The sequence below is a fragment of the Heliangelus exortis genome, chromosome 2, assembly GCF_036169615.1.
Source record: "Heliangelus exortis chromosome 2, bHelExo1.hap1, whole genome shotgun sequence".
Classification (NCBI taxonomy): Eukaryota; Metazoa; Chordata; class Aves; order Apodiformes; family Trochilidae; genus Heliangelus; species Heliangelus exortis.
In genome coordinates this window covers 131,057,640-131,084,220 of record NC_092423.1, presented here as the reverse complement: position 1 = coordinate 131,084,220, position 26,581 = coordinate 131,057,640, and the positions used below count along the sequence as shown (strand labels likewise).

Here is a 26,581-nt window from a genome sequence, read left to right as displayed (position 1 = left end):
AAGGTGAGGCTGATGAGACAGTAGTTCCCCAGATCCTCTTCTTCTCCTTCTTCAAGACAGAGTACTGTCTCTTTTCTTCCAACAAGTTGATTTGTGGTTGTTTTTCCTTAAGTTGACTGAAATTCTCTCCTGATCTGTCCTCAGCTATGGTGACATGCCCCTCCATTTCTCCCTTCCTGCTCATTAATGAGTTAATAGCTCTTTTCTCCATCTACTTAACTGCTCCTTCTATAAGCTCCTGGATACCACATTTCCCCTTCTTCTGCCCAGTCCTCTGTTCCTTCTCCCCAGTCTCGGTGATCCCAGAACCCACTGCAGGTATTGCTTTCTCACACAATTCCATGACTAAGTTTTATTTGTCAGTTTTCAAATGGGATCCATCAGTATTTAAAGATCTACATTAAATTTACTAAAATATTAGTACATTGCTATTTTAGATATCTCTGCTGTGCAGCAGGTATCTCCCCTTCTCAGCTTTGTCTACTGGCATGTAAATTGTTACAATTCAGTTACACCTGATTTTCTCATTAGGACATAAATCATCTGTTGTTACTTATAATAAAAATAAAATTCCCATACTCCTCACATTCCAGAGCAGACTACATTCTTCATTTCTTCCACAAATTACTATCTTAATTACCTGGCATGATTCTCAAATACAGAATGAAAAATTTTCCATTTCTACGTGCTTCAATCCTTGTTCCATTTCCCAAAAATCTTTTACGAACCACAATAATATATTAAACTGTGTAAATAGGTTTTGCTTCTTGCCTTTTCATATATACCAAACTTAACCCAGACTAACTCCCACCCTTCTATCTGAAATATCTCTCTGCACCACTAGGAAAGCCAAGTACTATCAGACACGAGCAGTTCCATGGCTGCTCACTAATGTTTAATACTCTGTAACCTTCCCCTTCTTGTAAACAGCAATTCTGAGTCTGTTCAGCCACAGATAAAGCTGGTCTGGATGCAGCACTGAAAGGAAACACATTGCAGGTATGTTCCTGTAGCACAGAGAGGGGACCACAGTGGAGCAGGAATCGTCCTGCAGCCCATGGAGAGGTCCGTGCCAGAACAGATAATCCAGACTGCAGCTTCTGGAGGACCCAATTGAGGCCAGGTGGACACTTCTTGAAAGAAACATGGCTCATAGATGACCCATGCTAAACTAGGTTTATCCTGAAGCATTGTGTGTGTGGAAAGAGCCACACTGGAGAAGGGAGAAGTGTCAGAAGGAAGCTGAAGCAAAGAGGAAATTATATCAACTGACTGTAACCTCCCATTCCCCATCCCTCTGTGCTGCTGGTCAGAAGAAAGGAGACTGGGAACAAGGGAGTGAAGTTGAGACTCAGAAAAGAGAAGGGGGGAAAGCCATTTTTTTTGTCTGTTTCTCACCATCCAAATCTGTTTTCATGGGCAATAAACTAAACCTTCCCCAACTCAGCGGCTTTGCGTTTGACAGTAATTGGTAAGCAATCTTCCTGTCTTTTTCTCCACACGTGGTTTTTTCACATAGTTTTCTTCCCTATTCCATTGAACAGGGAAAGTGAGGGAGCAGCTGGGTGGCTGGCAGTCAGCCACATTTAAACTACAACAGCCTTTAATGAGAACTTCCCTGCTGCTCGTTTATGTCCTCTGCCTCTCATCACTATGCATCTCTGAGAAGTGCTCAGAATATCAGAAAGGCTCCATCTTCTCTGTATCCTCTGCTCAGGCAGTTGTAAATATCAGTAACATCTGCCCTTTGCTTTGACTCTTTGTATTCCTCAGTACTGAGAGACATCCCTGCAGTATGTCATGGTGTCACAGGCTCCATCTCCCTGACAAGCTTGGGTAACTTCCACTGGATCTGCCATGTTGTACTCCATTTTTTGTACTACTGAGCCCCAGACAAGTGCCAAATATTGGGAAAAGTAAGGTAGCCCTCTTACTAACACAACCACAGCAGATGGTTGGCCTTTGCCACAAGTGCAACTTGTTTTCCACTAACAGTCCCAGATCCTTTACTTCAGAGCTGCTTCCTGGCTCCCCCCAGCCTGTACTGGTGCACAAGGGTCACTCCTGCTCAACTGCTGGACTTCACAATTCTCTTTGTTTAAGTTCATGCAGTGCCTCTCAGCCCATTTCTCAAGCATATCCACAATGCTCTGAGCACCAAACCTGTCTTTCAGCATACCAATGGCTTCCTTCACCCTCGGTGGTGTTATCATTCATTCTGTTGTCCAGCTGCTCCTACTCATTTAAGAAGAATCCAGTGCTGATTTAGCAGGCAGTAGGTACCTTGAACAAGGCAAAGTATGCAGCAAAGCAGTTCATCCAGTACTCACTGCAATCCCAAGCCTTTACACTGCACTTGTTTGTAGGAAGGCTTTGAAAACAAAATCAAAGAACTAAGATGAAGAACAGAGACAGACGTTTTGTCAGATTCCTTCAGTGATGAGTGCAGCAAGATTAAATACTTTCAGTGGACAAAAAAACCCCAAACCTCTTTATCCCTAGGCAGTTTCTCTCAGTTACAGTGGGCTCAGAACCAACTGGTTTTGTACACCAAAAAGCCAATGGAAGTGGCAGTGCTGACACACTTCAAGAACCTGGTTAACACAGTAGGCAGCTGTTTTTATCTTCTGTTTGGAAGTGAGAGCGAGCATGGGCACATGAGCACAACTGAAAATGTGATCTCAGTCTTTCCCCTTTCAATTTTACACATTAAGTACTTTCTTACAGACTTCAAACCCCATTTCATTATCAGTAGCCAGATGCAACACATGCACTCCAAAGTGTGCTCCTCAAAAGTGCTTCTGGTACACAATTAGAGAGTCTATAGCTGAAAACTCTAGATTTTCAGTACTGGTACTCTCAGTTAGGAACCAAACTAAAAAAGTCCACTTGTTACAGTACTTCAAATACTAATTTTGGCAAATCAGTCTTAATTCAAGTCAGTTCTAAAAAGGTACTGTAGGGTTTGGGGTTTTTTCCTATTTAGCAACTGGAATATGTAGAACATTTGTGATAGCCATGATACCTGCTACTGAAATGAACAACCCTTCTCTATACACATTAAAAGGGAGCTGTCATATTCCTGTATGGCAGAAAGGACACCTCAAAAAAACCCAAAACAACCAACCCCACAAGCATCTAACACAACTGTATCCAAAGCCATAAAATAGTTCCAAGCTTCAAATGACTGAAAAAAACAAAGGACTATAGAAAAATCACAGATCAGACTCACTTCTTCACACCAGGTGACTCCCATCTTTCCAATACTCATCTCATACCTTTTCTTTAGAGTCACAAAGATATAAACATGAAAAACATTCACGCATCAGTTTGGTGGCCAAACATACTTGAGCATTTCTGCACAGAGCAAAAACAATCCCTATCTCTTAAAAAGAATTTGTGCTGATACATTTGCATTTCTGTATCATGAATGGCATGCAGGAAGCAGCATTAGTTTTAACACATTGCTTCAGTTTAGACATGGGTATCTGCAGTTATCTGTGGTACACGAGTGACACATTTGCACAGGTATTTTTATTTTTTTCCTGTGTTTACAGTGCTTTGATTGTAATTTTACACCATTCAGAAAGCACAATTTCATACCAATTTTACATACTTTACATCACAGCTCAACAACATTAACACAGTTGTATCTACTAAATCAAACAACCAAAATGGCCATGAACATTTACACTATGCTTCTGTAAACAAGTTTTTTTATAAACAATGGTAAATGGAATTAACACAGAACACCATATAGAAGAGGAATGAGCTTTTCCCTTAAATAAATCACTCTTTATAAATACTTCAGTTCTCTCAATATACATTTACAGACATGATCAATTAAAAGCAGATTACCTACACTGTTCCTTGAAAAGAAAATGTCTAGAGATGGACCACTGTGTGTTAAATTCACCTAACATAGGAAGCAAGCATATGATTAATAGAGTGTTAAAAGTATTACTGTACTTCAATCTCACTTCTGTTTGTTTACACCAACACTGAGAAGATTGCCATGTTAGGGAACTTTTACTTGAATTCCAGCAAATTACAATCGATCTTGTAGTACACATATGGGTAGTACTCCTGCTGACTGAGGTTTAAGCCTGGAATATCCATAGTTGCCTGCAAATAAAGTTTTGAAAAAAATTATACTCTTACAATTCAGACTCCCATTCAGTAGTAGGCAAAGCATTCTATGTTATAGAACAAATAGGCCAGGCAAGACTTCAAGCTTACATTTTAAGATACAAATGACTGTTTAAGCAACAAATAAAGCTAGAAATTTGACAACTGAGTAAGTGGTTTTCTAAATGAAGTGCAAATGCTTTTTCAAAATCAAAGTAGTTTTGTGCCAATAAATCACAATTGTTGCTATTGTAAACACACCACCACTAAATTAAAGAAATACTGCAATGATGTTTTACTACTTTTAAACACAGACAGTTTAGGAAAATTAATATTATTGAGTGCTGAAAAATATGGAAAGTTACATGAAGTTCGGCATCTTTAATTTTCACCTCAATTGCTTCACATCCTCCTTCACCAAAAAGGACTAGAAACACTTTGGAAAAACAGTACAATAGATATAATATAATAATGAAAGGTTATTTTTAAACTTTTAAAATTCAGCTAAACTCATTGTGTGGTCCACCTTTAGTTAATTTTTAACTATGAAAAGCTCTGCTTTTCAATACAAAACTAATTAGTAGGGTAAGCCTCCCAGCAAACCAGTTTTAAACATGAAATTGAGATCTCTATGGTTGGAAAGGATGATGTCATGTTGACATCAAATCAGCCTCCTTCAGCAGAGAAGAACAATTATGTTAACTTATCAAAGACAGCAACAACAAAAAAAAGTTATTTCAGTATAAAGGCTACTGTTACTGTAAACTGTGGAGAATTTGTGAATTCCTTCTGGGTTAAAAAGATATGAAATGTTCTAGTTTCAGATCAAAGTTGACTTTATTTTAATTTTTGAGGATATGCCTGGGTATATAGTCTTTAAGATATCTTTCCACCAGTAGTAGAAAAGAATGCAGTATAAAGAAATTACGAGACTTTTGTACCAGAGCTCACCAAATGCCTTGGTGTCAACTTTAAATACTATGTGCTTTGCAAAGACAAAGTATCTTTTTTATAAGGAGACTATTTTCTGTACTGCTAGAGAAATGCTGATTAATATGAAGAGGTGTAGCTTTTTAATAAAGCAAAGAGGCTTTTTTTTGTTGTTTAAACAATCTAAACCTAATATTGGAGTAGCAGTAACAAAAATACTTACATCAATGATAGCTGCTGCACTGCTGTCAAGGTGTTTGTATAAGTCATACAGAACCTCCCTCAGCTTCTTCATTGTTTTCTTATTAGGCTGAAGCAGCATTGCCTGGAAGTTAACTGGCAAACCATATCTGAGGAAGTCAAGCAGAAAACTATGAAAATTATGAAATAAGCCTTTTTTTCCTCTTTCAAAGCAGAATTTTATTTTATTTTGAGAAAGGATCCTATTGCTCAAGAGGAAATTCTCATCATTTTTCAAGACTACTATGTTTCTACAATTCATAAGGTGTCAATAAAGTAGAATATTTTTCTTCAAGTAACAAACCAGAAATCTTAATGCTTTTAAAATAATTTTAAATCCTTGTGTACTCAGCACAATTCTCAGTTAGCTGAAATCTCAGACCAATCTCTTAACATTCCAATTAGTTTACTTACAAGAGTTTGCTTATGCCACTAGGTGGAGAACCTAGTCTATACCCAATCCTCCTTTCTAGATATGCAAGAACATTTATCAATATGCAAATCAAGTTCAGCTTTCTTGCTTACTCAGTTTTATCTGCAAAACAAGCCCATAGGTAGCAGACTAGAATGCAAGTTACTGTAACTTTTTTTTTTTCTCCTCTGGCTGTTACCTTTATGACAACTTATCAAAAAGGCTAAAACCTTCCAATTTTCTGACTGACAAAAGGCAGAAGTCCTTTCAACACTAAAAACATCCAGGTCCTTACTTCTGCAGAACTACAGCTGTTCTTATGTCAACTTAGTAAGTACAATTCTGGATAGGTATGAAGAAAAAAGCAGAGAAATTTTATCGTTAGAATACTGAACAGTTGAATATTCAAGAGTTTATCCTATGACATTAGAAAGGCATGTTTTAAAGAAAAAACATACATTTCAAGATTTGAGGCTATATTACTGAATATTTTTTGTTCTGAACTATTCACATTTCCCACTTAAACAGAAGATGCAGTAAGCTCTTTGTAAAAGCAGCTCATAAAGCAAAGAATCACCAGAAATGCCTTGCTGCAACTTATAGGGTACCTGTAATTCCTAAAGCACTGGTGGAAAGGCTGAGGGACAAGATACACAATTATCTATCTCAATTACTGCACAAATGGCAACAAATGCTATTGCCATCAGCTATTCTTACTGCCTGACTTATTATTTCCTTCTTCCCAGAAGAGCATCATTCACACACCTCAGTTTGGTAAACTTAAGCTACATGTAAATCCTTACGAAGTCCAGGAAAAAAAAAGGACTATTCACATCTGTCACATTACCTTAAAACAGATTCAACAAAAACTCGTAGTGCTTTCACATGAATCCAGGCAATGAAAGCTTCACTGAAATTAACTTTCAGCCACCGAACCAGAGGCCCCTGTGAAAGAAAGGGAAGAGGGGAAAAAAAATTATGTTGTTCAAACCTCAGAAAAAGATTTAGATGATTAGGCATGTTTGAGCAGATACTCAGTATCTGTACTATGATAATAAAGACAAATGAAAGGCAGAGTTCATTACAGACATAACAGCTCAAGGGTGTTTTGATTCTAAGTAAAGATAAATTTATTGAGATTTCTGCTGTCTATTCAGTACACTGTGTCAGCTGTCCTGGCTAAATATATTAAGGATCATTTCAGTAACATCTGACTAGTTCATTCAAATACTTGTTCATTTTTAAACTTCACATGTCACCAGCTGCAGTATCAGCACTTGGTTCCATGCAGTGAGGAGCATTTGTGCAACAGGAAAGTCAGTTATCCCTGAGCACAGCAGCTTGGTTGCAGGCTGACCATGTCATGTCATCCTTGCAATGATTTATCAGAATCACATGTCCATGAAATTGTTATGCAGCAACCACAAGCCTGAGATGTCTCACATTTCTATAATAATTAATTTATAGAGACTTACAAACTGTTTCTTCTTGTCAGTTGACAGTCTAGTCATTTCTTCTTTATCTGCTTTCATCTCTTCTTCATTATACTGGAAGTCACGGACCATAAATCTGCATTTGGAAGTGAAAAAAAAAAAAAAAAAAAAAAAAATCAATAAAAAGTGACTATCCAGAGATCCTTCAAAGCATGAGTAACAGAACACACAAAATAAGCCTTACTTGAATTCTCTGGCTTTATGCTTGAAGTCATCCACTGCCTTCCTGAACAAGGTGACGTTACAAAGGTAACTATCTTGATCCTCAAAGAGTACACTACCAAAAAAAAAAAAGTCAGAATTAATAATGTTCAGGTCACCACAGATCTGATATACTGTGATTTAAATTGTACTTTACTGCTGCTGGGCAAGAACATAAATGCAGATAATCACACAGGATTAGTTCCCAAATTAAATACCTTATACAGAAAGTAAAAAACTTGATAAAGGGAGTAGTAAGAGCAGTTGCTAAAGGATGGAAGTTTCTATTTCACATTCAGAGACTTCACCACTCAAACACTTCGTATGTGTCTGGATATTTGTTCAAGTTAAAATTATTTTATAGAAAAAGAAACTAAAGCTGATTTAATACTGAAGAGAATCAGACTACAGAATTCTTAGAAATGCATGTTTTAAAGAAGGAAAAAGATTTAATTTGTTTCCTTTTCTATTTTAAAAAGACATAGGTTAGTAAGAAAAAGTGTTTCTTAGGCTGTAAAGATGACCCTCAGATTTACTGTTTTACAGTTCAAAACAATAATGCCTATTTTGAGACTTGACCTTAGGAAAAAAGCTTGAAAAGATTTAGACTGTTCCTCAGTGTCAGTCTTCAATGCAAACATTATCCAACAGTTTAACAAGTCACCTTCTCTTAAGCCATCCCTAGATCATGGTTTCCCAGTAATTAAATAACAATCATTAGTAGATCTCCCAGTGGTCTTAAGCTTTTCCAACTCAAATGTGAGGTTGTCTAGAGCAAGCTCAGATTTTATAACTTGCATAGAGCTGGTATTATCAGATCTCCCTGATCAAAACCTCACTCTGTCAATTAAAACCAACAACAAAGCAATGCTTTGTGCTACATGTTGATTTTCCTCAGTGTGGTTACAAGACTGCTGCAGTTGTTTAACAATATTATCAAATCCTGGCCTCAGGCTTGGCCATCACAGACACCAAGCACCAGCTTGATACCAAGGCCTGTTGTTAGCCTGGAAGAGACAAGTTATTTTTCTTTGCTTCCGTGTGTGTAACATCTTTTGAGTCCTCTGAAGGCATAAATCCTAACTAAATGCTGTCTAAATCCCAACATGCCCCAGCTTCAAGCTGAATGTGTCTGATCTGAACTAGTTTGACTTCAATTTTTTTACTCTTCCCACATAAGTCAGCCTGATAACTTTGTTAACTAGAGTCAGAGATCACTTGAATTTTTCCTCAACTACAACATAATCAAGCTTGGTCAGATAAAGCTATATATTTTGACAAGTTTTTGACCAACATTTTAAATTGAAAGTCACTACAGATAAAGAACCCTTAAAAATATAGCCCATGGAAATAAGAGGCTTGGTATTTAAAAACTTACTTGCTGGAACGTGGTACAACCATCTCTGCTAGTGTTTCATACTGCTTAACCCAGTCATTATAATTTGACCTAGAAAATGTAGAGGTTATGGTTAAACTTTTAGTACTGTACTAAGAAATCTTAGATAAATGGATCAAGTTCTTTTCTAAAACCAAACCAAACCAAACCAAAACATTAGACATTTAATTATCACATCTTCTGAGTAAGATGTAGGTTGTCAGAAATACACAAGACATCAGGGACAGTCCTCCTCATGCTGGTTTGGTTTGGTTTAATTTTTAAGATTATTGCTAAATAAACTACAATGATAGCAAAAGTAACATATTTTGTCTTCATGTAAGTTCCATTTCAAACATCTTCCACTTGCAAAGAACTATGAAATTAAATTAGTCATCATTAAGTACAGATATCAGGGGACCAAATAGACTTAACTGTCATTGCTCATCAGAAGCTCCTTATGTAAATCTGCTCTTCTGAGTCACTAATAGGAATACTTTTTCCACAATTACAAATGGGCTCCCTAGAGCTCTGTATTTGCCTGAAGGACCACTGAGAACATTGGAAGCCCTGCCTTTCTGTACTTAGTGTGAAGGGGTTCCATCCTTTCAACACCAAATACAAGATAAAATAAAAATAACACCTGATATCTACTAACTTCCCATTTTCTGCTGAAGCCACTGCAAAATTGTTTTGCCTTCACTAAACTGAGATTACCACTTTATGTGATCATCAGCCTACTGGCTATCTTTACAAGTCAGTAGCTCTCCTTTGCTCTCAGCTCCAGAAAGACAATCTAGTGCCATTTTCTCATTTTCCAAGAGTCTTAGAGACATTTGTACCACCACTTTCCTTGGCTAAGGAGAAAGGTGCAGTTTTTGTTGTTTAACATTTCAGAGAGGAACAACCTGTTCCCAGCAAACCTTTGACATGACATATGCACTGGTCCATTACTAGCAACTTAGCTAAGTAAAAAGAGCATCATTCTGTCAATCTAAAAAATGCAGAGCAATGTAGCAAAAGTTCACTTTGCTCACTAAATAGTGAAAACCAGCATAGTCCTAACCAGGAAAATTCAATCATTAAGCCTTCTAATATAAAACCAGTGATGCTTTTTATTCAGTACTTATTATTTTCATAAGGATACTTTCTGCAGCATGTCTAGCCATGACTAATATTACATAAGAGACATAAGTCTAATCTCCAGTTTCTTAAATTCATGAGCACTCAGCATTCCTTATTATAAATTTTTGTGAACAATGGGACACAGGTACACAGGCTTATTTGACTCTACTAAGCATCCAAAAATTTCTGTTAGTTCATTCAGGAAAATCCCAGACAAATTCAGATGTCTGTTCTTACAGTATTACAGGACTATGGGATCTATTATTTGATTTAAATTAATGATTTTATTCTGCTCTTAAGACAAACAATAAACTTACTTTGGTACAATCACTAATAACGTGACCAAATACTCTGAATCAAGCACAAAGTCCTCTTTCTTTACAACATCAGCAAGACTTCTGGTTAGCAAGCTTCCCCTGCAGAGAAACAAGGAAGAATAAGTACATGTTTAAGAATTAGATTAATCTGGACAACAGTTTCCAGTGTTTGATAGTATTTTTTAAAAATGTATTTTTCAAAAATGTGTTTTTCTTAAGCATTCACTGTTAGCAGACCAAACAAAATGTCCTTATATGCATTTTGTATCTTGCTGGCTAAAGTCACTGAAAGTTTTTATCAGTATCTTCACTGCTGTGTGTCATTTCCATATTCCAAATACCTCACACACTTAAGAAGCCAAGTTCTCTTTTAAAAAGTGATTAAAAACACAAGAACCATTCAAATCATTAATCCTGAAATCTAGTATATGGAGCATTAGATTTACAACCTAGCATGGAACCTCAATAAAAAAGCAATAGTATTGCCTCATATTGACAAAAGCCTAAGTACATACACAGATTTAATGGGGCTTAGCTGGCAAATTACCTTACGATGGAACTTAAGGCTTACTAACAATATGCTATACTTAGTATGACCCAGGGTCCTGAGTCAGCCAGCAGGTTTGTGCCATTAACTCTAATGGTAGGGTTGGGCCAAGTTAATTAACCATATTTTCCCAGAACTACTGTACCTCAGCTGCATTGCAGACCATTATCACACGTACATGACAAGAGAGCACACGGTGATTGTTTACCATCTGCACGTAGGCAACACCAGTCTCTGCTGGTTATTTCTGAGGGAAGAAAGCCAGCAATATTCATATGCTTTTAGCATAAATTGGAGTGAAGGAAAAGAGTTGCTTGTTTTGACAAGACACCAAAGAGGCAGTGTCACACACCATTTTAAAAGCAACCTTCTCTCAAAAATTCCAACAGTTTTGTGTATTTCAGAATTGTGCTTTACAACCATAAATAAGCTATAACCAGCAAGTCAGCTGGTAATAAATGTTTATTCATGACAGTTGCAATTCAAGATCAATAAACACCTCTGTACCTCTTCACACATTACAAGGTTTTTATGGTTAGGTAACTTTTCTCTGCTACATTAGCAAAAAACAATGTAACTTACGCATTCTTTCTTTCCAAATTCTGAAGGTTCCCTTTCAGATTATTGTACGCTGAGGCTCTCGCTTTCAGATCATTGTCAATCTGGTTTACTCCCTTAAAGATAAAAAGGAAAGGAACAGTGCCTAAACAATTAGAATTGTTTTTAAATTATTTCTTAATTTCAAAGCTTAGATCTACGAACAGGAACTTAATAAAAAATACAGGAGTGAAAATATTTCCCTAATGCTTGATAAATTTCACTCAAAATTCAGAAAACAAGTTAGAATTCCCTTAAAGAAAAATCAGCCAAAACCAGAAGTTACACATCCTCTTCTAATACCAACTGTACATGCTCCTGCACCCAGCTGATTATTCCTCCATAGCTTTGAGGTTACCACACTCCATCTCAGCTGACAGAGAGATCATTCGAAGTTTACCTTCCTACTTTGATAAAAGTTTACTTGTGAACAGTGGGTATCATTTCCTTGAGCTGTTACCTCACTTCTTATTATACTTACCCCTCATTAAACTTTCAATTACAAGAATCATGTTACAGTTTTATGAGTAGCAAATCAAGAATTATGTAACTCAAAGCACTATTGATTTGCATCAGCTGCAACATAAGAGGAGACTGTTGCCCTGTATTTGCCTATTGCAAACAGATGAACAGCCTTGGTCCCTGAAAGACAGAATATCAATTAAGCATAGCATCTGCCTGATTCCAAATTGCTGTTGCTATTTGCAGTTTTAAGTAATATCACAATTCTTCTATGTCTTTTTTTCTCCTCAAATAGCTATTTCCCATTTTGTATATTTAAAAAGGAAAATACAATAAATTATACCAACATCTCCCTTCACAAAGCCATCTTTTCCACTGCTGGTTTACATTGGCAGTGGCTTACAACTATAAAGAAAAATATGTTTTATAGAGACTTTCTTCCTGTAATAAAAACTTAGGTAATTTGAAATGTCTGAACTTATAAAGGGCTGGTTCCAGAGTAGACAGATTAACAGTATCTCCATTTGGATGCAATTTATTTCAAGCAATAAATACTTCTGTCTAGTCAAGCAGAGGCAGCATTTTACATTTAAGGTCACTGGCAGCCTTCATCTTTCAAACTTTCATACCAGTGTTCCAACTACTTTACTGTTTAGACTCAGACTCTGACATCTGCCTTGCCATTGCTACTCAAATAAGCTGTCTTTCTCAAATCCATCATCCAGGATTAATTGGAATGATAATAAAAAAATTATTCATTCCCAGATAAGTAACTTGGCAGCAAGTGGGACACAAAACAAATTAAACAATTAGTAGGTCTTAAACATCTGATCATACTCCTATCAGCACGTCCCCTATAGAAGGAAATATTTTAAAATCAATATACTTAGTAACAGAGAAATGAAAGAACACAGAACAGCATTGGTCTGGCATCATAATGCTGCCTGCTCTCTCCTTTACTGCCTCCTCACTATGATATGTGGGCACAAGGATATAAAATTCCTAAGGACAAGTGTCTGTACCCAATCAATGGACTCTCACTTCATTTGGACTTAGATCACTGACAAAACATTACAGCACTTCACTTTGGTGATCCACATATAATTTTGTTTCCACAAAATAAATCTCTTCAAAAGCAAATTCAATTATTTATATAGTGACCTTGTTTATATTAACACCTAAGTTCTCTTGTCTGTAGCAGAAATTGACTAAAAGTCAACATTCTGACAGTTTCATTTGGCAACATGTTAATGGCTTGCACCTTTACAGATGTAGCAATGCTTTAGGAGAAATAATCTGAAAAAAAGACAATTTGCTTTTTAAACAGATAAATGCTTAAGGTTATTCAAATTCTTTGACTGATGTAACCTTCAGCAAAGCATGTGGAATATTTCAGCAGACAACACAAAGCACACATCTTCATGAAAACTTTTTATACTGTAAAGATAGAAGACAGCATTGGGAGAAAATTCATCAGAAGTTATTAAGCCAATACTGTTGTGTATCTGGACTTTTTCCCAGACCAACAACTTTCCCCTCAACTTTTTCCAAGGATCAAAACCCTCAACAGCCTAACTATGCAGTGACTAATGAAAAAAAGCAAAAAGCACTGATAACAAGCAGTGCGTTTCTAAAGCAGTTTCATTCATCATTCCCTAATTAATGTTAGCCACATGACAAAGTGAAGATTTTAACTATATTAGGGACAAGATTGCTGCAAGTCTTGTCACATTTTCTCCTAGGTGCCTCTTCTACAACATTTTGAGGAAATTGCAGTCACCTTCCTTCTCTCTTCCACTTCATGGAGACATATCTGTGGCTCACAAGTGAAAACATTTTTTAAAGTATTTGAGATTAGATGTAATAGATAGGTGTCCTTGAAGCTGTCCTTACAGAAGTACAGCTAAACATGCAGAGAAATGGGAATCCTCAACAGGATGACACATGCTGAAATCCAGCAAATCTGCTTCTCTGCATTTGGTATCCAGCTTAATACTCAGTGAGGTCCTAAATTAGATAGGTAACAATATAAAGCAGGTACTTAATTCCAAGTTCAGGTTCTGGAGTACAATTTCACTGCAAGCAGATGATTTATCTAGCAAACTCCAGGACACAGGAAAACATGCACTAAATTCTTGACAGTATTTCACTAAAGGGCTTATCACTTCATGTTGTTGCTTCAACAAACTTAATTGCTATAAACACAAATTCTGTGCTACGGCAACAGTAAGTTCCAAAAATGTAACAAAACACAGTTGATTTTTTTTCTTTTTAATTTATTTTTATTCAGTAACTTTCACCCCTATTCTGAGGCCAAACAGAAGGAAAGGAACTTCTTTGATAACCACTTTCTTGGTAAGACTTACAGAAGTCACTTGACCCTGTCTTATGTTCTCTCTGTCCCTTTTTCCCTACCAAGTTCCTCTTCTCCCATGTTAAACTTCATGCCTCTACCTGTCAAGCAGTTGCTGTAAACATCTGAATGCTTCTTTCTGTTACCTTCTGCAGAAGTAAAAGCATATGTACTTAAGTAGTGTCAGATATTAAGATTATTATTTCTATATCTGTGGGATATTTCTAATATGCAAATCTTCAGTCATAACTAAGCCTTCCTCCAACAATTCTCCATGCTGCAGGTGTTTTCCAGGAATAGTTACTGAATGTAACTTGTAGACTAAATTCAAGATGAGAAGATTCAAGATAGGTCCAAAGAAAACACCAAAATTAAAGTGTTATTTGTGTTGTCAATCAGCAGTGAACAATATATTATGCTTTTGTAACCAGAAAATTTTTAAACCTGTAGTTTCAGGAAAGAAACATTTTGAGAATCTGCAGTTATAGCAAAGCATGGATTTGCCAGCATTAATCCCTCTTCCCACCCTGACTGCAGCTTCCACATACCCATCACCAAAAACTACCACTATAGGTACCCGGAGCAGCTGCTTTTTTCCAGAATAAGCATTTTGTCAACCAAGATAATTTCAAGAGTCAGTTTGCAGATCACAGAAAAGGAAAAATATGTGAAAAAGCTGGGAAGATATGAAAGCAAGGGTAGCTTGCAGAAAACTCTTTCACTGTTTGAACACAAGTCACCAAGTGCAAAAAACTTTACCAAAGTAAAGACATAGGGAAAACCTATGACCACACTCAAATGAGCTTTCCTTACACTAAACATCAAAGGCTTACTTTTTCCCCTCACAACTGAGCATCTTTGCTTTCAGAAGCTAAGTTCCCTGATTCACTGGCCACAAAGTTTGAGAACACGTGGTAAGTGGTATGCCAGTACACCAAAATTTAAACCTAAATGACACAATTTGCTAGCTATTTATTTGTAAACTCATTCATCTTAGGAAACAAAATTCAGCAAAGACAGCATGATGTCCTTCAGGGAGCACCCTCCAAATCCTATCCCCATCCTAATACATTTCTTTGGTTGCTAAAACAGACACTGCTACCAGGGTCACAACTGTTGTTACCAATGTTACACGAAGCTAGCAAAAATAGACAAATAGCTTTAAAAAACAAGTTTTGTGCATACATATTTCAAGTTCAAGTAGAAAAGTTTTATAAAACAAATTACTTTACCTTTGCAATAATTTCTGAAATATTTTTCAGTGACTGCTTGATTGGGTATTTAGCCATATCCCACTGGAATCTTGTTACATAGGTGACCAAGTCAACTAAAATTTGAAAGAAATTTATTAAAATAGGCACTAAAAATCCTGATGTATTTTATTACTGTATGCTGTAACTGAAAAATACTATAACAGACTGTCTGTGCACCTTCATGTGGGTGGATCATATTACTTAAGAAATTTGAAAATAAACAATCAAGTTGCAAGTTATTAATGACCTCTGCCTTCATGTATTGCCTTCTCCACATCTGTAGAACCTCATATTATTTAGTAAGTCAGTGATGGCTGTAGAAGTACAGACAAGACCAACTATTTTTTGCTTTGTGAAGAAAATGAGTGGGAGAAGTAGTTAAAATACAAAAAAAGAAAGCAAAGATTACGTAGCTCAGTTGAAGCAACAGCTTTGTAAAACTGTCTACAAGACAGACTACTCCAAGCCCCCATCTCAGAATAACTGTGTTAACTAGGACCAGTGCACTTGTCTTCATGTTAATCCATTCTTATTAGCATCTTTTGCATCAATATAAGCTATATTAAACTTCATGAAATGGCTTTGAAAACAAAGTATTGATTTAGAGACCAGTTTAACTCTTCACTGTAACAAAATGGGCAACTATTTCCATGATACAATTAGTTTTATGAACATGTTCTATCACAATTTGGGAACAATTACATACCTTACATAAAAGTTCACCTATTCAGATGGCAGACCAATACAAAGAATGCTCACAGTGATCAGTCACAGTAATTTTTATGTTCCACCAAAGACCATGATGACAAACTACAACCCTACATGATCAGAAGGTTTACATAAAGGACTATTTAACATGTAGATTAATTTCTTGCCATTCTGGATCCTATAACTTGTTTCAGAGCAAGTGACTCACTGAAAAACATACTTCCAAGTCTAAACTGGGCTTCAGAGTGTCATACAGAGAAGCAGCATTAAATATGTTACAGGATCATTGCTCCCCCTACCATCAATTCTGTGGTTCCCTCCCATCATATTGTGGTTCACACTTTACCTCCATTAGCCAGAAGATTCTCCTGAACTTTATCTTTACTGTCTTCTAAAACATCAGCCATATACTGGGCCACTTTCTTTACAACACTGAAAAATGAAAGATAAAGATATGAAAAAAAAAAAAAAAAAGAAAAAAAATCCAAAAAACCTGCCATTTTGAGAAACAGCATTTATAAAACTCATCTGAAATTTCCTGAGAAATAATTAAAGACTGAAAAAATTGATTACTTTATCCAAGGTTTCCAAAAGCACAAACTGGCTCAGTATCTGAAGGAGACCAACTTCTCAGATACATGCTAGAACTTTATTTCAATCCTTGTCTAGTGTTGCTGCTCATCAGTTCTCAACAAGGTGATGCTACTTCCCTTGCCTGCAGATAACAGGGCTTGACCTCAGGTGTTATCTGACTATACACCAACCTTCTTTTGAAGTCTGTGCTACTTTCAAAATTCCAACCCTTTTCTAAAAATTGATAGTGAGGTAGAAATTATAAATAATCCAAAATAAATATAAGGCAACTGTGACAATGAAACACCAAAGATAACTGGATAACCCTAGGACCTGCCCTCATGAAATCTGACACACAACACCTGACTTCCTCACTAGGAAAGCTCTGTTTAATATTACTCACATGTGCTATGCCCCATAGTTTCCTTTTTTATTTAAGACAAACACTTAGGAATTCTCTCCTTCAAACAGAAGATAGTTCCACAAGTTCTGGTTAGGTGAAATTTTATTATTTTTGTTCAAAATCATTTTCAAAGTACCACTAGTTTTTTCAAAATTAACAGCTTTTGCATTTTAATGCTAATGCTGTTTCATCATCTCTGTGGATTAGCAGGTGTGTTTACCTTCTCAAGTCTGTAAGCAGTAATCTAACCTGCTAAAAGGATGATTTGTACTTCATTTCATCACCACTTTCTGCATCTATTAGGCTCAATTCTTAACAGTTCAAGTTCCAACAGTACACACTGCTACTATAGGGAGTAGAGAGAACTGTCCTGCATCAGTGCACTGTGTCCCTCTATTCCATAAGAAGGGCAGATTTTTTTTTTCCCAAGTACATACCAAGAAAAAGAGCAGCCTAGCTTTCTGAAATCTTAGCTTGCTGACTACCTGCAAAGGATCACAATGAAACAAAAGAAAGATGGAAATAACCTGCGTATTATTAAGACTCAGCAAATAATCATTATTCTAATGCTTTTCATGCCAGTGAAAATAAACTATACCTCTCCACAAAGGCATCCAGTTTAGCCAGCTCATCTGACAAACCAACCAAAACATCCAGTGTGCCAACCTAGAAAGAAAGATCAAAATACATTAGCAGTTGTGTATGAACATAGACAGATAAAGCCAATTAGCAATAACTACATGAAATACTGTACTCTAAGATTTCAGACTTGTTGCTCTAACAAAGTCACACTGTGTTCCATTTGCTCAACACACCACTAAAGCACCACTGTATCAGATCTAACTCTAGATAGGTGCACAGTTTCTAGTCCACATTCCATCCATCCAAAACATGGTAAAAAGTCTTTTACATTATGCATTGGCTGCATTTCCCACAAGCCACCTGATTCTGTAATTAATTTTGGGTTTTTTTTGAAATTACTACTTTATCTGAAATTTCTGTTATCAGGTATCTCAGTACTTGAGGCATTTCGTAACACTAAAAACTCTGAATATACACCAGAGCACAATTCAAAGTACAAAACTTTGAATATGTAAGTCCCAGCAGTCAGATCAACAAGAGTCTGGACTTTTTGAATCTGTAATAATGAAATATCTAGCCTGTATACAAGCTTTTGTTTCTTTCCCTCTCATCCAGAAAACAATTTTGCCCTAGTATTGTGTAATAATCTAGAACAATATGTATAATTTTCTGGGGCCAGGGATGACACTAAGTATTTTAGACTCCATATAATTCAAACATGAAAATTACAGCACAGTAAAATATTCTGGTTAGATTTTTCATATACAAGTCTCAAATGGGTCTACAACATGAAAAACAGTACAGCTATGCTGATGCTATACAGCCAAAAGGTGATTATTTTTAAATAGGTCATGTAATAGCAGTGTTTCTTTGAGTCTCTCCAAGTACTTTCACATTTGTTCATTCTGTTCAACTAAAGTAGGAGATAGCTCCAAACAGATGGCATACCACCTCTAGTATTTTAACTACTAGTTTACATTTCTTGCTGAAATATCAGGCATAAGTGAATCTTGTGTAGCCAAGATGCTATTTACATTATTTTTAGTCTAGACTCTTTGTTCTATATATTTGAGTGCTCAGCTTTGTATGATTCCTGTTCTCTTTAGCCTTGAAGCAGAAAGAAACATAATTACTTAAGTAACATCACAACCAAATTGCTTTCCACACCCTGCCTCCTTCTGAGCTACAGGCAGAATAGGGAAGCTAATGCTTTGGCTGGTCACAAGCCACAGGACAAGTCAGTCTTTAAGCAATAAGACTGCTGTTCAATAGAGACTAAAACTGTTTCATCATTTTAACTAAAGGATCTCACTCCTTAAACCATTTTACCAGGCCCACAAAAGCCTGGCTATTTCTCATTATACATCAAGTATATTCAGCTTCTACCCCTTTAGGGTGTAAAATGGAAATAAAAACATTCCTAACCCTAATGGGCCACACCAGTTTTCAGTGATAACTTTTCTAAATGATGTGGGCACCTACAGCTTGAAACGTATCCTGATTCATGTTCAAGTATGTCCTGGGAAGAGACAGACATTTGTCGCAGTCCCTGTTCTTACCTCTACTAATATTATCTCTTGGAATGACTCAGGACAGACTAAATGTGAATGTTATGGTAGTTGGAGGATCCTCTTAAAAGACACACTGAAGCACTTTGTGCCCTGGGTCCATTCCCAGAGACAGGAACAAGGCACCAATCCATCTGGATTCAATCTATTCTGTACACAGAGATTGATGTCATGCCTGCCATGTAATATTGATATGATTTCATGAGCTTTCACTCAGTTTAACTAAGCTAAAAATTCTTCTTGTTCAAGAAACATTTGGGTGTCAGGATAAACCCTGTCCTGATGAATACATTTGCTTGTAATTTTTCCATAGCATGATAATTGTATTTAACCAAGAGAAACTTCTTTCAGATTTTGTCTCTCTTCACTGTTCAGAAGCAATTTCTTAGATCATATACAATCATCAAAAGAAGTCAGCTGTTCTCTTTGAAAATTTGCAAGTACCTACAGTTGTAGTCACAAGAAACAAAGGTGATGCAAACCAAACATACTCCTTAGGACATGACACAGGGCTTACATACCTTCAAGTCCGGAATATTGAACTTTGAATTAGTAGAAAGATTGTTGTGTTTTGTAGTTGCTGCGTGTAGTTTTTCCCATGTCTGTTGACAGGTTTTTTCCCCAGGAGCAGAAATCAACCAAAACTCAGTCATTTTTCTATCTTTATCTTGATGCTTCTGTGCTTCTGAAGATAGAGGCAAGATGCTAGCAGAAAGGAAAGGTGGAGGGAGGGGAGGGGGGAGAAAAAATATCTGCCATTAGCTCAGGATTCAAAGCTTTGCCTGAAGAAAAACATCTTTTTCCATGGTACTACAGAGCAGTTCCAGTCACTGGAACAGATTTTACCAACAGTAACATGTGGCACCAAATTAATTTTTTCCTATCTTCCAATTCATATTTGCACAGTTGGAAAGTCTTTGTAAACTGCTCACTCTGCAAGTTAAAGAGGGCTGAGTTTGCAACATTAGCATCTTTAAACTGCAATGCCACAAGAGATTATAAGAAAATCATCTCACTGAAAATAAATCAAATAAAACAGGACCCAAATAATCTTTTCACAGCTGCGTATTTTCCCAACATCTGGGCAACAGCCAATGTTACCTGAACACATAAGAAAAAAACCAAAACAGATTGCAACTCTGTTGTTGTATCTTTTCAAAGGATTAGGACAGTGTTTTAGGACAGTGTTTTAGGACAGTGTTTTAGGACAGTGTTTAGACATGACTAAATGCCAAAAAAAAAAAAAAAGTTTAAATCTGATAAACTTCAGTTCATTCTTTCAAGCAAAGAAGGTTCTACTGGCAGCTAAAAACATCAAAGAAAATTTTCAGAGAAAACTTTATAGTCCTGGTATCTGTTGTAACTGCAGAGCTTCAATAAGGTTACACATACTGGCAGAGTATTGATGCTAAGTACAAATTATGTGGAGCTACTTTGTAAGAATCTACAAGTACATCCATTCCTCTGTCAGTAAGAAACAGAACAAGCTGGCTGAGAGTTACTGGATTTTTTTTTTAATAAGGGAGCAAAGAACAACATCACAGCATACTTTGACAGATCTAAATGTCAAATTTTGATACTTGCAATGTCTTCTTTAGCAGCTTTGCAAGAGCAGAGACCAACCTACATTTCATAACGAGCAGACTACAGCACTGAATTTTTCTGAGACAGAATCAAATACTGCATTTTTAAGAATTAATAACTAACAGCAAACTTTGCCCAGAACAACACATTTAGGTCCTTCACCTGTGTAACCACTCTAGGGAAAACAAGGTACCAAGGGTAATGAAGTTAGAGATTAGCTAAAGAAAGGCCTGTTAGCTGAATCTTTTTTTCAGCTACTCAGGAAGCCTAAGGCTTAAGAAAGTTTACCAACCATTTAATTAATACCATGAAGCATATCTTGTCACTGCCATGTCAGCCATCTTCCTTCAATCAAGGGGCCTTGTTTATAACAAGGGATGGTGATATCCAGGCATTGAGGAGGCACACTCCACCATGCCTGGCACTCCATTACCAGGCACTAGGCACAGCAGTGCTATAATCCTAAATGCAGTCAATGCCAAGGTAGGTACAGGTATTTGAGAAATCAAAATATTCACAAGACCTACCCTGTGTTCCATTCCCAAACAAGCTTGTCTGGCTTGACTCAGCCCAGTTCTGGGCACCCTCCTGTGCTGGGGCCATGCACCTCACCTGCACAGCAGGAACTCAAGGACCTGGGAACCACCTGTGCTCTCTCTCCTCACTGGCACTGCTCTCTTTGCTCCCCTGTCAAGTTGCCAAAGCAGGCAGAAGGGATAAATTCTTTGGTCCTGGAAATAGTATGGGTGTGAAAAAGGGTTCTGCCTCTAAGAAGGATGGGTGAAAAGACTGGGTCTACTTCCCCTACCATGCTGTGGACTTGACTGTTGAGGAAAGGTCCCAGAGAGCAGCATCAGAGAAGGGATGAAACCCAGGCAGTTGTCTCTCATGCTCAAAAGCATGTACTGTAACAAACCTTAGTGATACCATCCTGCTGATTTTGGTATCAGGAGGCATCATGATAAATTAAACTGACATCAGTCATCAATAATGTAACATAGAAAGCAATGGGGCTTCTTTGTTTAGGGAGGGACTAACTGGATTATCTCACAGAACAGGTCTCCACAGGAGATCAGCTAATTATACCTGATTTGGAATGAGACAAAATTTCCTCTTATTCAGACTACTTTGGTGAATTATCTTCCTTACCCTATGCTGAACTCACATGAATCCACTGCATGATGTTTTCCTGTGTTTCACTGAGCCCTGGCCCTATTAAAGACATGCCCAAGTTTACAGTAAACTTGACACATGCAGAGACACCACTATAGCTGACACAAATATTCAAAGTATTTAAGCTTTACATTTGTTTATGATTTCTTTTACTACACTGGGACTAGAAGAGGCTTTGGAATGAGCATTGGATAAATAAGAGGAACTACTTCAGGCAGAAGTAGAGGGCAAGTACCCAAGTGAAAGACAGAAGAGTGGCAACATAGAAATCCAGGCCTCTATCCAGTAAAATGGATGGAATGCTGCATTCTCGTGTTTTCCACTAAAACGTAAATAGCCCTTAAAGAATATGTATAAAGTTTCCAGAGTTTATATCATCTAAGGAAACAATTACACGCTTACAATGACACAGTCTCATTCCTTGCACTATGGATTGGGAAGATCAGCTCACCATTAAAAGTACAAACTTCTTTTGCCAGTGGAAAAAAAAAAAAAAAGTACTAGACCCACTGCAAAGAATTGTTGCTTTCAATAAGTAAAGTTTTTCAATCTTTTAAAGTTAGTTTTCAAAGACCAATTGTTCAGAATTCATATTATGACTGCAAGTCTACTATAATGAAACCTGAAGTTACAAACACCTCACAGACTTTCAGAAAATCTTTTTACATGCTTAAAAAATAATAAACTAGAGCACCTCATGGTTTCTTAATATCACAGGCAAAAATGGGCTGGTCAGCTCAATAACCAAGATCTTTCTCTACTGCTCGAAGTGAGGAGGCACAAGTGGAACAGTTGTAGCTCCTGGGAATCATTACTCTAGAGGATTTTTCTTGCCCTACTCCCTCATAATTTTTGTCCCTGGGGCTGGTTTTCCTGAAGCTCTGCTCTATTTCTAATCACCACAGGAAGATGATTCCCCATTTTGGATACCTATTCAACTGAGATATTTGCAAATATATACATGGAAAAAAGCTTGATAAAATAGTTTTGAAAGTTTGGTTTTATGTTAATTCTATGAGGGGGGTTTGAAATCAGAACTATGGGGAAAACAAACAAGAAGAGGAAAAAGGAGAAGTGCTAAGGAATGGTAAGAAAACAGAAACAAATGTTAGCCAAAAAATACATACTGACTCACTGTAAAGCCATGAGATTTCAGGAGAAGAACCAAAGAATAAAGCAGGAAACACCAAATGTTCCAATCTTTTAAGTACATTGACAGGTATTTTTTAGTTATTTTATTCCTTTGGTCTGCAAATACTGGTATATAGTCTGCTTTGAGAATCACTACTGTGGTGAATTAATTCTTTCTTTAGGCCAACAGGTATTTGGGAACTGGCAAGTCCTGGCATCTTGGCAGGCCTGCAAAATCTACCACCAATCCCTTTTTGGCCTTAATATTAGAGTATCATTCACATGGATACTATCATTTATAAGCTGCACATTGCTGTGAAAAGACTTACCTGTACTTTTTACAGTATTTTGAAATGAGTCTGTTGCACGTATGGGATCATACAAAAAATCTAGCTCAATGCAGACTGGGATTTTGTTGTTCTAAGCACTGCCTGCATAAGGGTAGAGCTCTAACTTGAACATCTGCATTATGAAGCACTGTATTAGAAACTTCAGTTACAGGGGTAAACCCAAAATCAGCAAAAACAAAGCAACAACTGAGTTACAGCAAGACTGCTGGCAGAAACAAGCCTCATTTTGCTTTTAGTCATCTCATATTCTGAAAAAACTCAAAAGGCACACTTCGAGTTTTTCAGCACTTTGCAGACAACCTGATGATTACACTGCTTTCCCTTCTCTACTTTGCTCATGATTGCAACTAAAAACATGAATCAAAACTGATTAAAGCAGAAACTGACTAAAGCAGAAGCAGGGAAGATAACCCCAAGAAAAAGCTGCCCATCACCTCACCTTCCTCACTCCCTAAGACCATTAGCTGCTTTGTCCTGGTAAAATTTTGTCAGACTTTCCCACTTTCAGGTTTTTGGACAAACCAAAGGCAAAACCAGAAAAAGGTAGAAAGTATAAAACACAGAATAAGCAACAAGAATGGACAAGTGAAGTACTGTTTACACCATGTACCTCTATGACCAGCATTTTTTTGTAATGTGCTAATGATAGTTTCCCCCAATGTCTGTTCACTGTTTTTTAGCTATTTGTTTCTGATGTACACTCCTTAAAAGAAGCATCCATAAATGGTTATCTGCACACACAAATGGAATTTTCCACAACACACACATCTATTAATTTAAAAACATTCAATACTTTAGCACACACAAAGTTAAACTAATGTTTTCAATGTGTTGTGGTTTTTTTCCTAAATATTGTCCATTTGGTACTCTACCACAATAAGATAGATACTGAGTAGAAAATATGGTCTTAGTTTTGCTGAATATGGGTAGAATGACACATTAAGGAGTGAAACTATTTCTGAGATGCCATTTTAAGTATTTTCTGACCAGCTTCAACAAAAAGTGTTTGCCATACAACTGAAGAAAAAAAATCAAGTCAGGAAAGTGAGAAACAAATTTTATGCAAGAGTCTCTCTCCAGACCACGCAGGACTTCCAGGAACAGGGTCTGGAATTCCAATTTTATATTCAGCACTAGGCTGGCTGATACTTGATCAAACTGCTAGCTTGATATTTAATGATTCCACAGGTCATGAAATTACTGTTTTGACAGTGATCGACCAAACCGTCTGTATCTAAATAAATAAATACATAAATAAAAAATTTAACCCTGCAAGACCAGCAGTGCTCTGACCCATCCTTATCTTTTTCAGTATTCACAAAGAATTCAAGTTCTCATTTGTAAGGGCTTAATACCAGAAATTCATTAAAACACACCTTTCTCATTCTAGATTCAACAACTGGGCAGCATCACATTGAGTTTCCCTTGACACTTTCTCATAAGCACAAGAGCAATGTAACTTTGAAGTGTAAAGCTTCCATGTGCTGTTACAAAGAGATTTACATAAACAACAGGTTTCCAGATGTGTTTCAAAGACAGGTCATCTATAAAATTCTGAAATATTTAATCCCTTTCAAGCTTTCTTAGAAGCTTACTTGGTTTTGAATCCTAACTACCCTTTATGCCCCCAAATCGATACATTATTTAAAACATACTTTGCACCACTACCTATAATTCATAGTGTTTAATTTCTATGTTATCAGAAGACTGGGTAGTAAGAGAAAAAATGATTTCCAAAGAAAAAGCCTTTCGTGCATTGTACTAGAACTAAGGAATAACACTGCCAAACAGCTGTTTCAGAGCTGAACCTGGCAGCACATGTAACAACGCCAGAACAGAATCCCGGCTAAGACACTTTGTATTGCATTTTTCAAAACCAGCAAGGCTAGGAGGAAGGGACAAAACTTTCCTATTCGACTCAACAGGAAACTTCAATTTACGTAACCCAGACATCTCCCAATATCCAGCCGTAAACCCCCATGATGCGATTTCCTCAAACTGGCTCTCAGAAATCACCTTTGAGGCTCAGCGTTCAGTGCCCCCACATTTCATACCAAAAGCGGGCAGGATGAGGCAGACAGAGCTCCGCCCGAGATTTCACAACGGGACCTCGCACGCCTTGTGCAGGGGCTGTCCGGGAGCGGTGTGTGGGACCGGCCTGACGCTCCCCAGAGCCACTGCTCGGATCAGAGGGATTAGATGGCAGCTCCCACAAGGCGGGCAGGCGGCAGGTGCCCCGGCAGCCGCGGGCGGAGGCTCCCGGGACAGCGCTTTCACCTCGCCCTCCGCAAGAGAAAAAATCCCCACCGTGGCTACCTCCCTCCCGGCCGGGGGCCCGGCAGATTAGTGCCAGGGCAGCCCCGACGGCCGGCGCGGCGCCGAGGCCTGACAGAGCCCCCGAGAGACGCGACGGCTGAGGGGCCCCCGCGGTACCGCCGGGCCCGTCCGCCTCTGCCCTTCACGTCAGGCCCAGCGCGGGCCGCCGCCCGGGAAACCCGGGGAGCCTCGCTGGCTGCTCGGGGCGCGACGCGGCGCGTTCTGTCCTGTCCTGTCCCGGCCTGTCCTGACCCGGCCCGGCCCGTCCCAGCCCCTCCTCCCCCCGCGGCCCGGTCCGGCGGCGGTTACCGTCACTGCTCCATCCCCCGCCGGCAGCCGCAGCCGCGCGCCGCCCGCACACCCGCCGGCGGGTCACGTGGCGCTGGTGATCAGCTGACCCCGCCGCAGCGCCGGTCACGAGACGCGGAGCGACGGGGCGGGGCGGGGCGGGGCGGGGCGGAGCAGGGAGGGGGGGGAGGAGGAGGAGGAAGAAGAGGAAGATGGGGATGAGGCGTGACGTCACGGTGACGTAACAGGCAGGTCACAGAGTCGTTTCGGCGGGAAGATCATAGAATCATAGAATAATAGAATTGGCTGGGTTGGAAGGGACCTCAGAGATCATCAAGTCCAACCCTTGATCCACTACCGCTGCAGTTACCAGACCATGGCACTGAGTGCCACATCCAGTCTCTTTTTAAATATCTCCAGGGATGGAGAATCCACCACTTCCCTGGGCAGCCCATTCCAATGCTGATCACCC

The 26,581-nt window shown here is 38.1% G+C and overlaps 1 protein-coding gene across 1 annotated transcript; it reads right to left on the bottom strand.

Moving 5' to 3' along the window:
• Window positions 1-3,512: 3,512 nt before the first annotated feature.
• ATP6V1C1 (ATPase H+ transporting V1 subunit C1) lies at window positions 3,513-26,352 on the bottom strand. The gene is made up of 13 exons (XM_071738167.1): window positions 26,131-26,352; window positions 19,789-19,972; window positions 17,716-17,783; window positions 16,488-16,573; window positions 15,413-15,507; window positions 11,351-11,442; window positions 10,222-10,320; window positions 8,783-8,851; window positions 7,388-7,480; window positions 7,186-7,279; window positions 6,558-6,655; window positions 5,282-5,408; window positions 3,513-4,125 (listed from the first exon to the last, which is right to left on the bottom strand). The coding sequence occupies exons 2-13, from the start codon at window positions 19,918-19,920 to the stop codon at window positions 4,030-4,032; spliced, it is 1,149 nt and encodes a 382-aa protein (XP_071594268.1). The 5' UTR covers window positions 19,921-19,972; window positions 26,131-26,352; the 3' UTR covers window positions 3,513-4,029.
• Window positions 26,353-26,581: the final 229 nt, after the last annotated feature.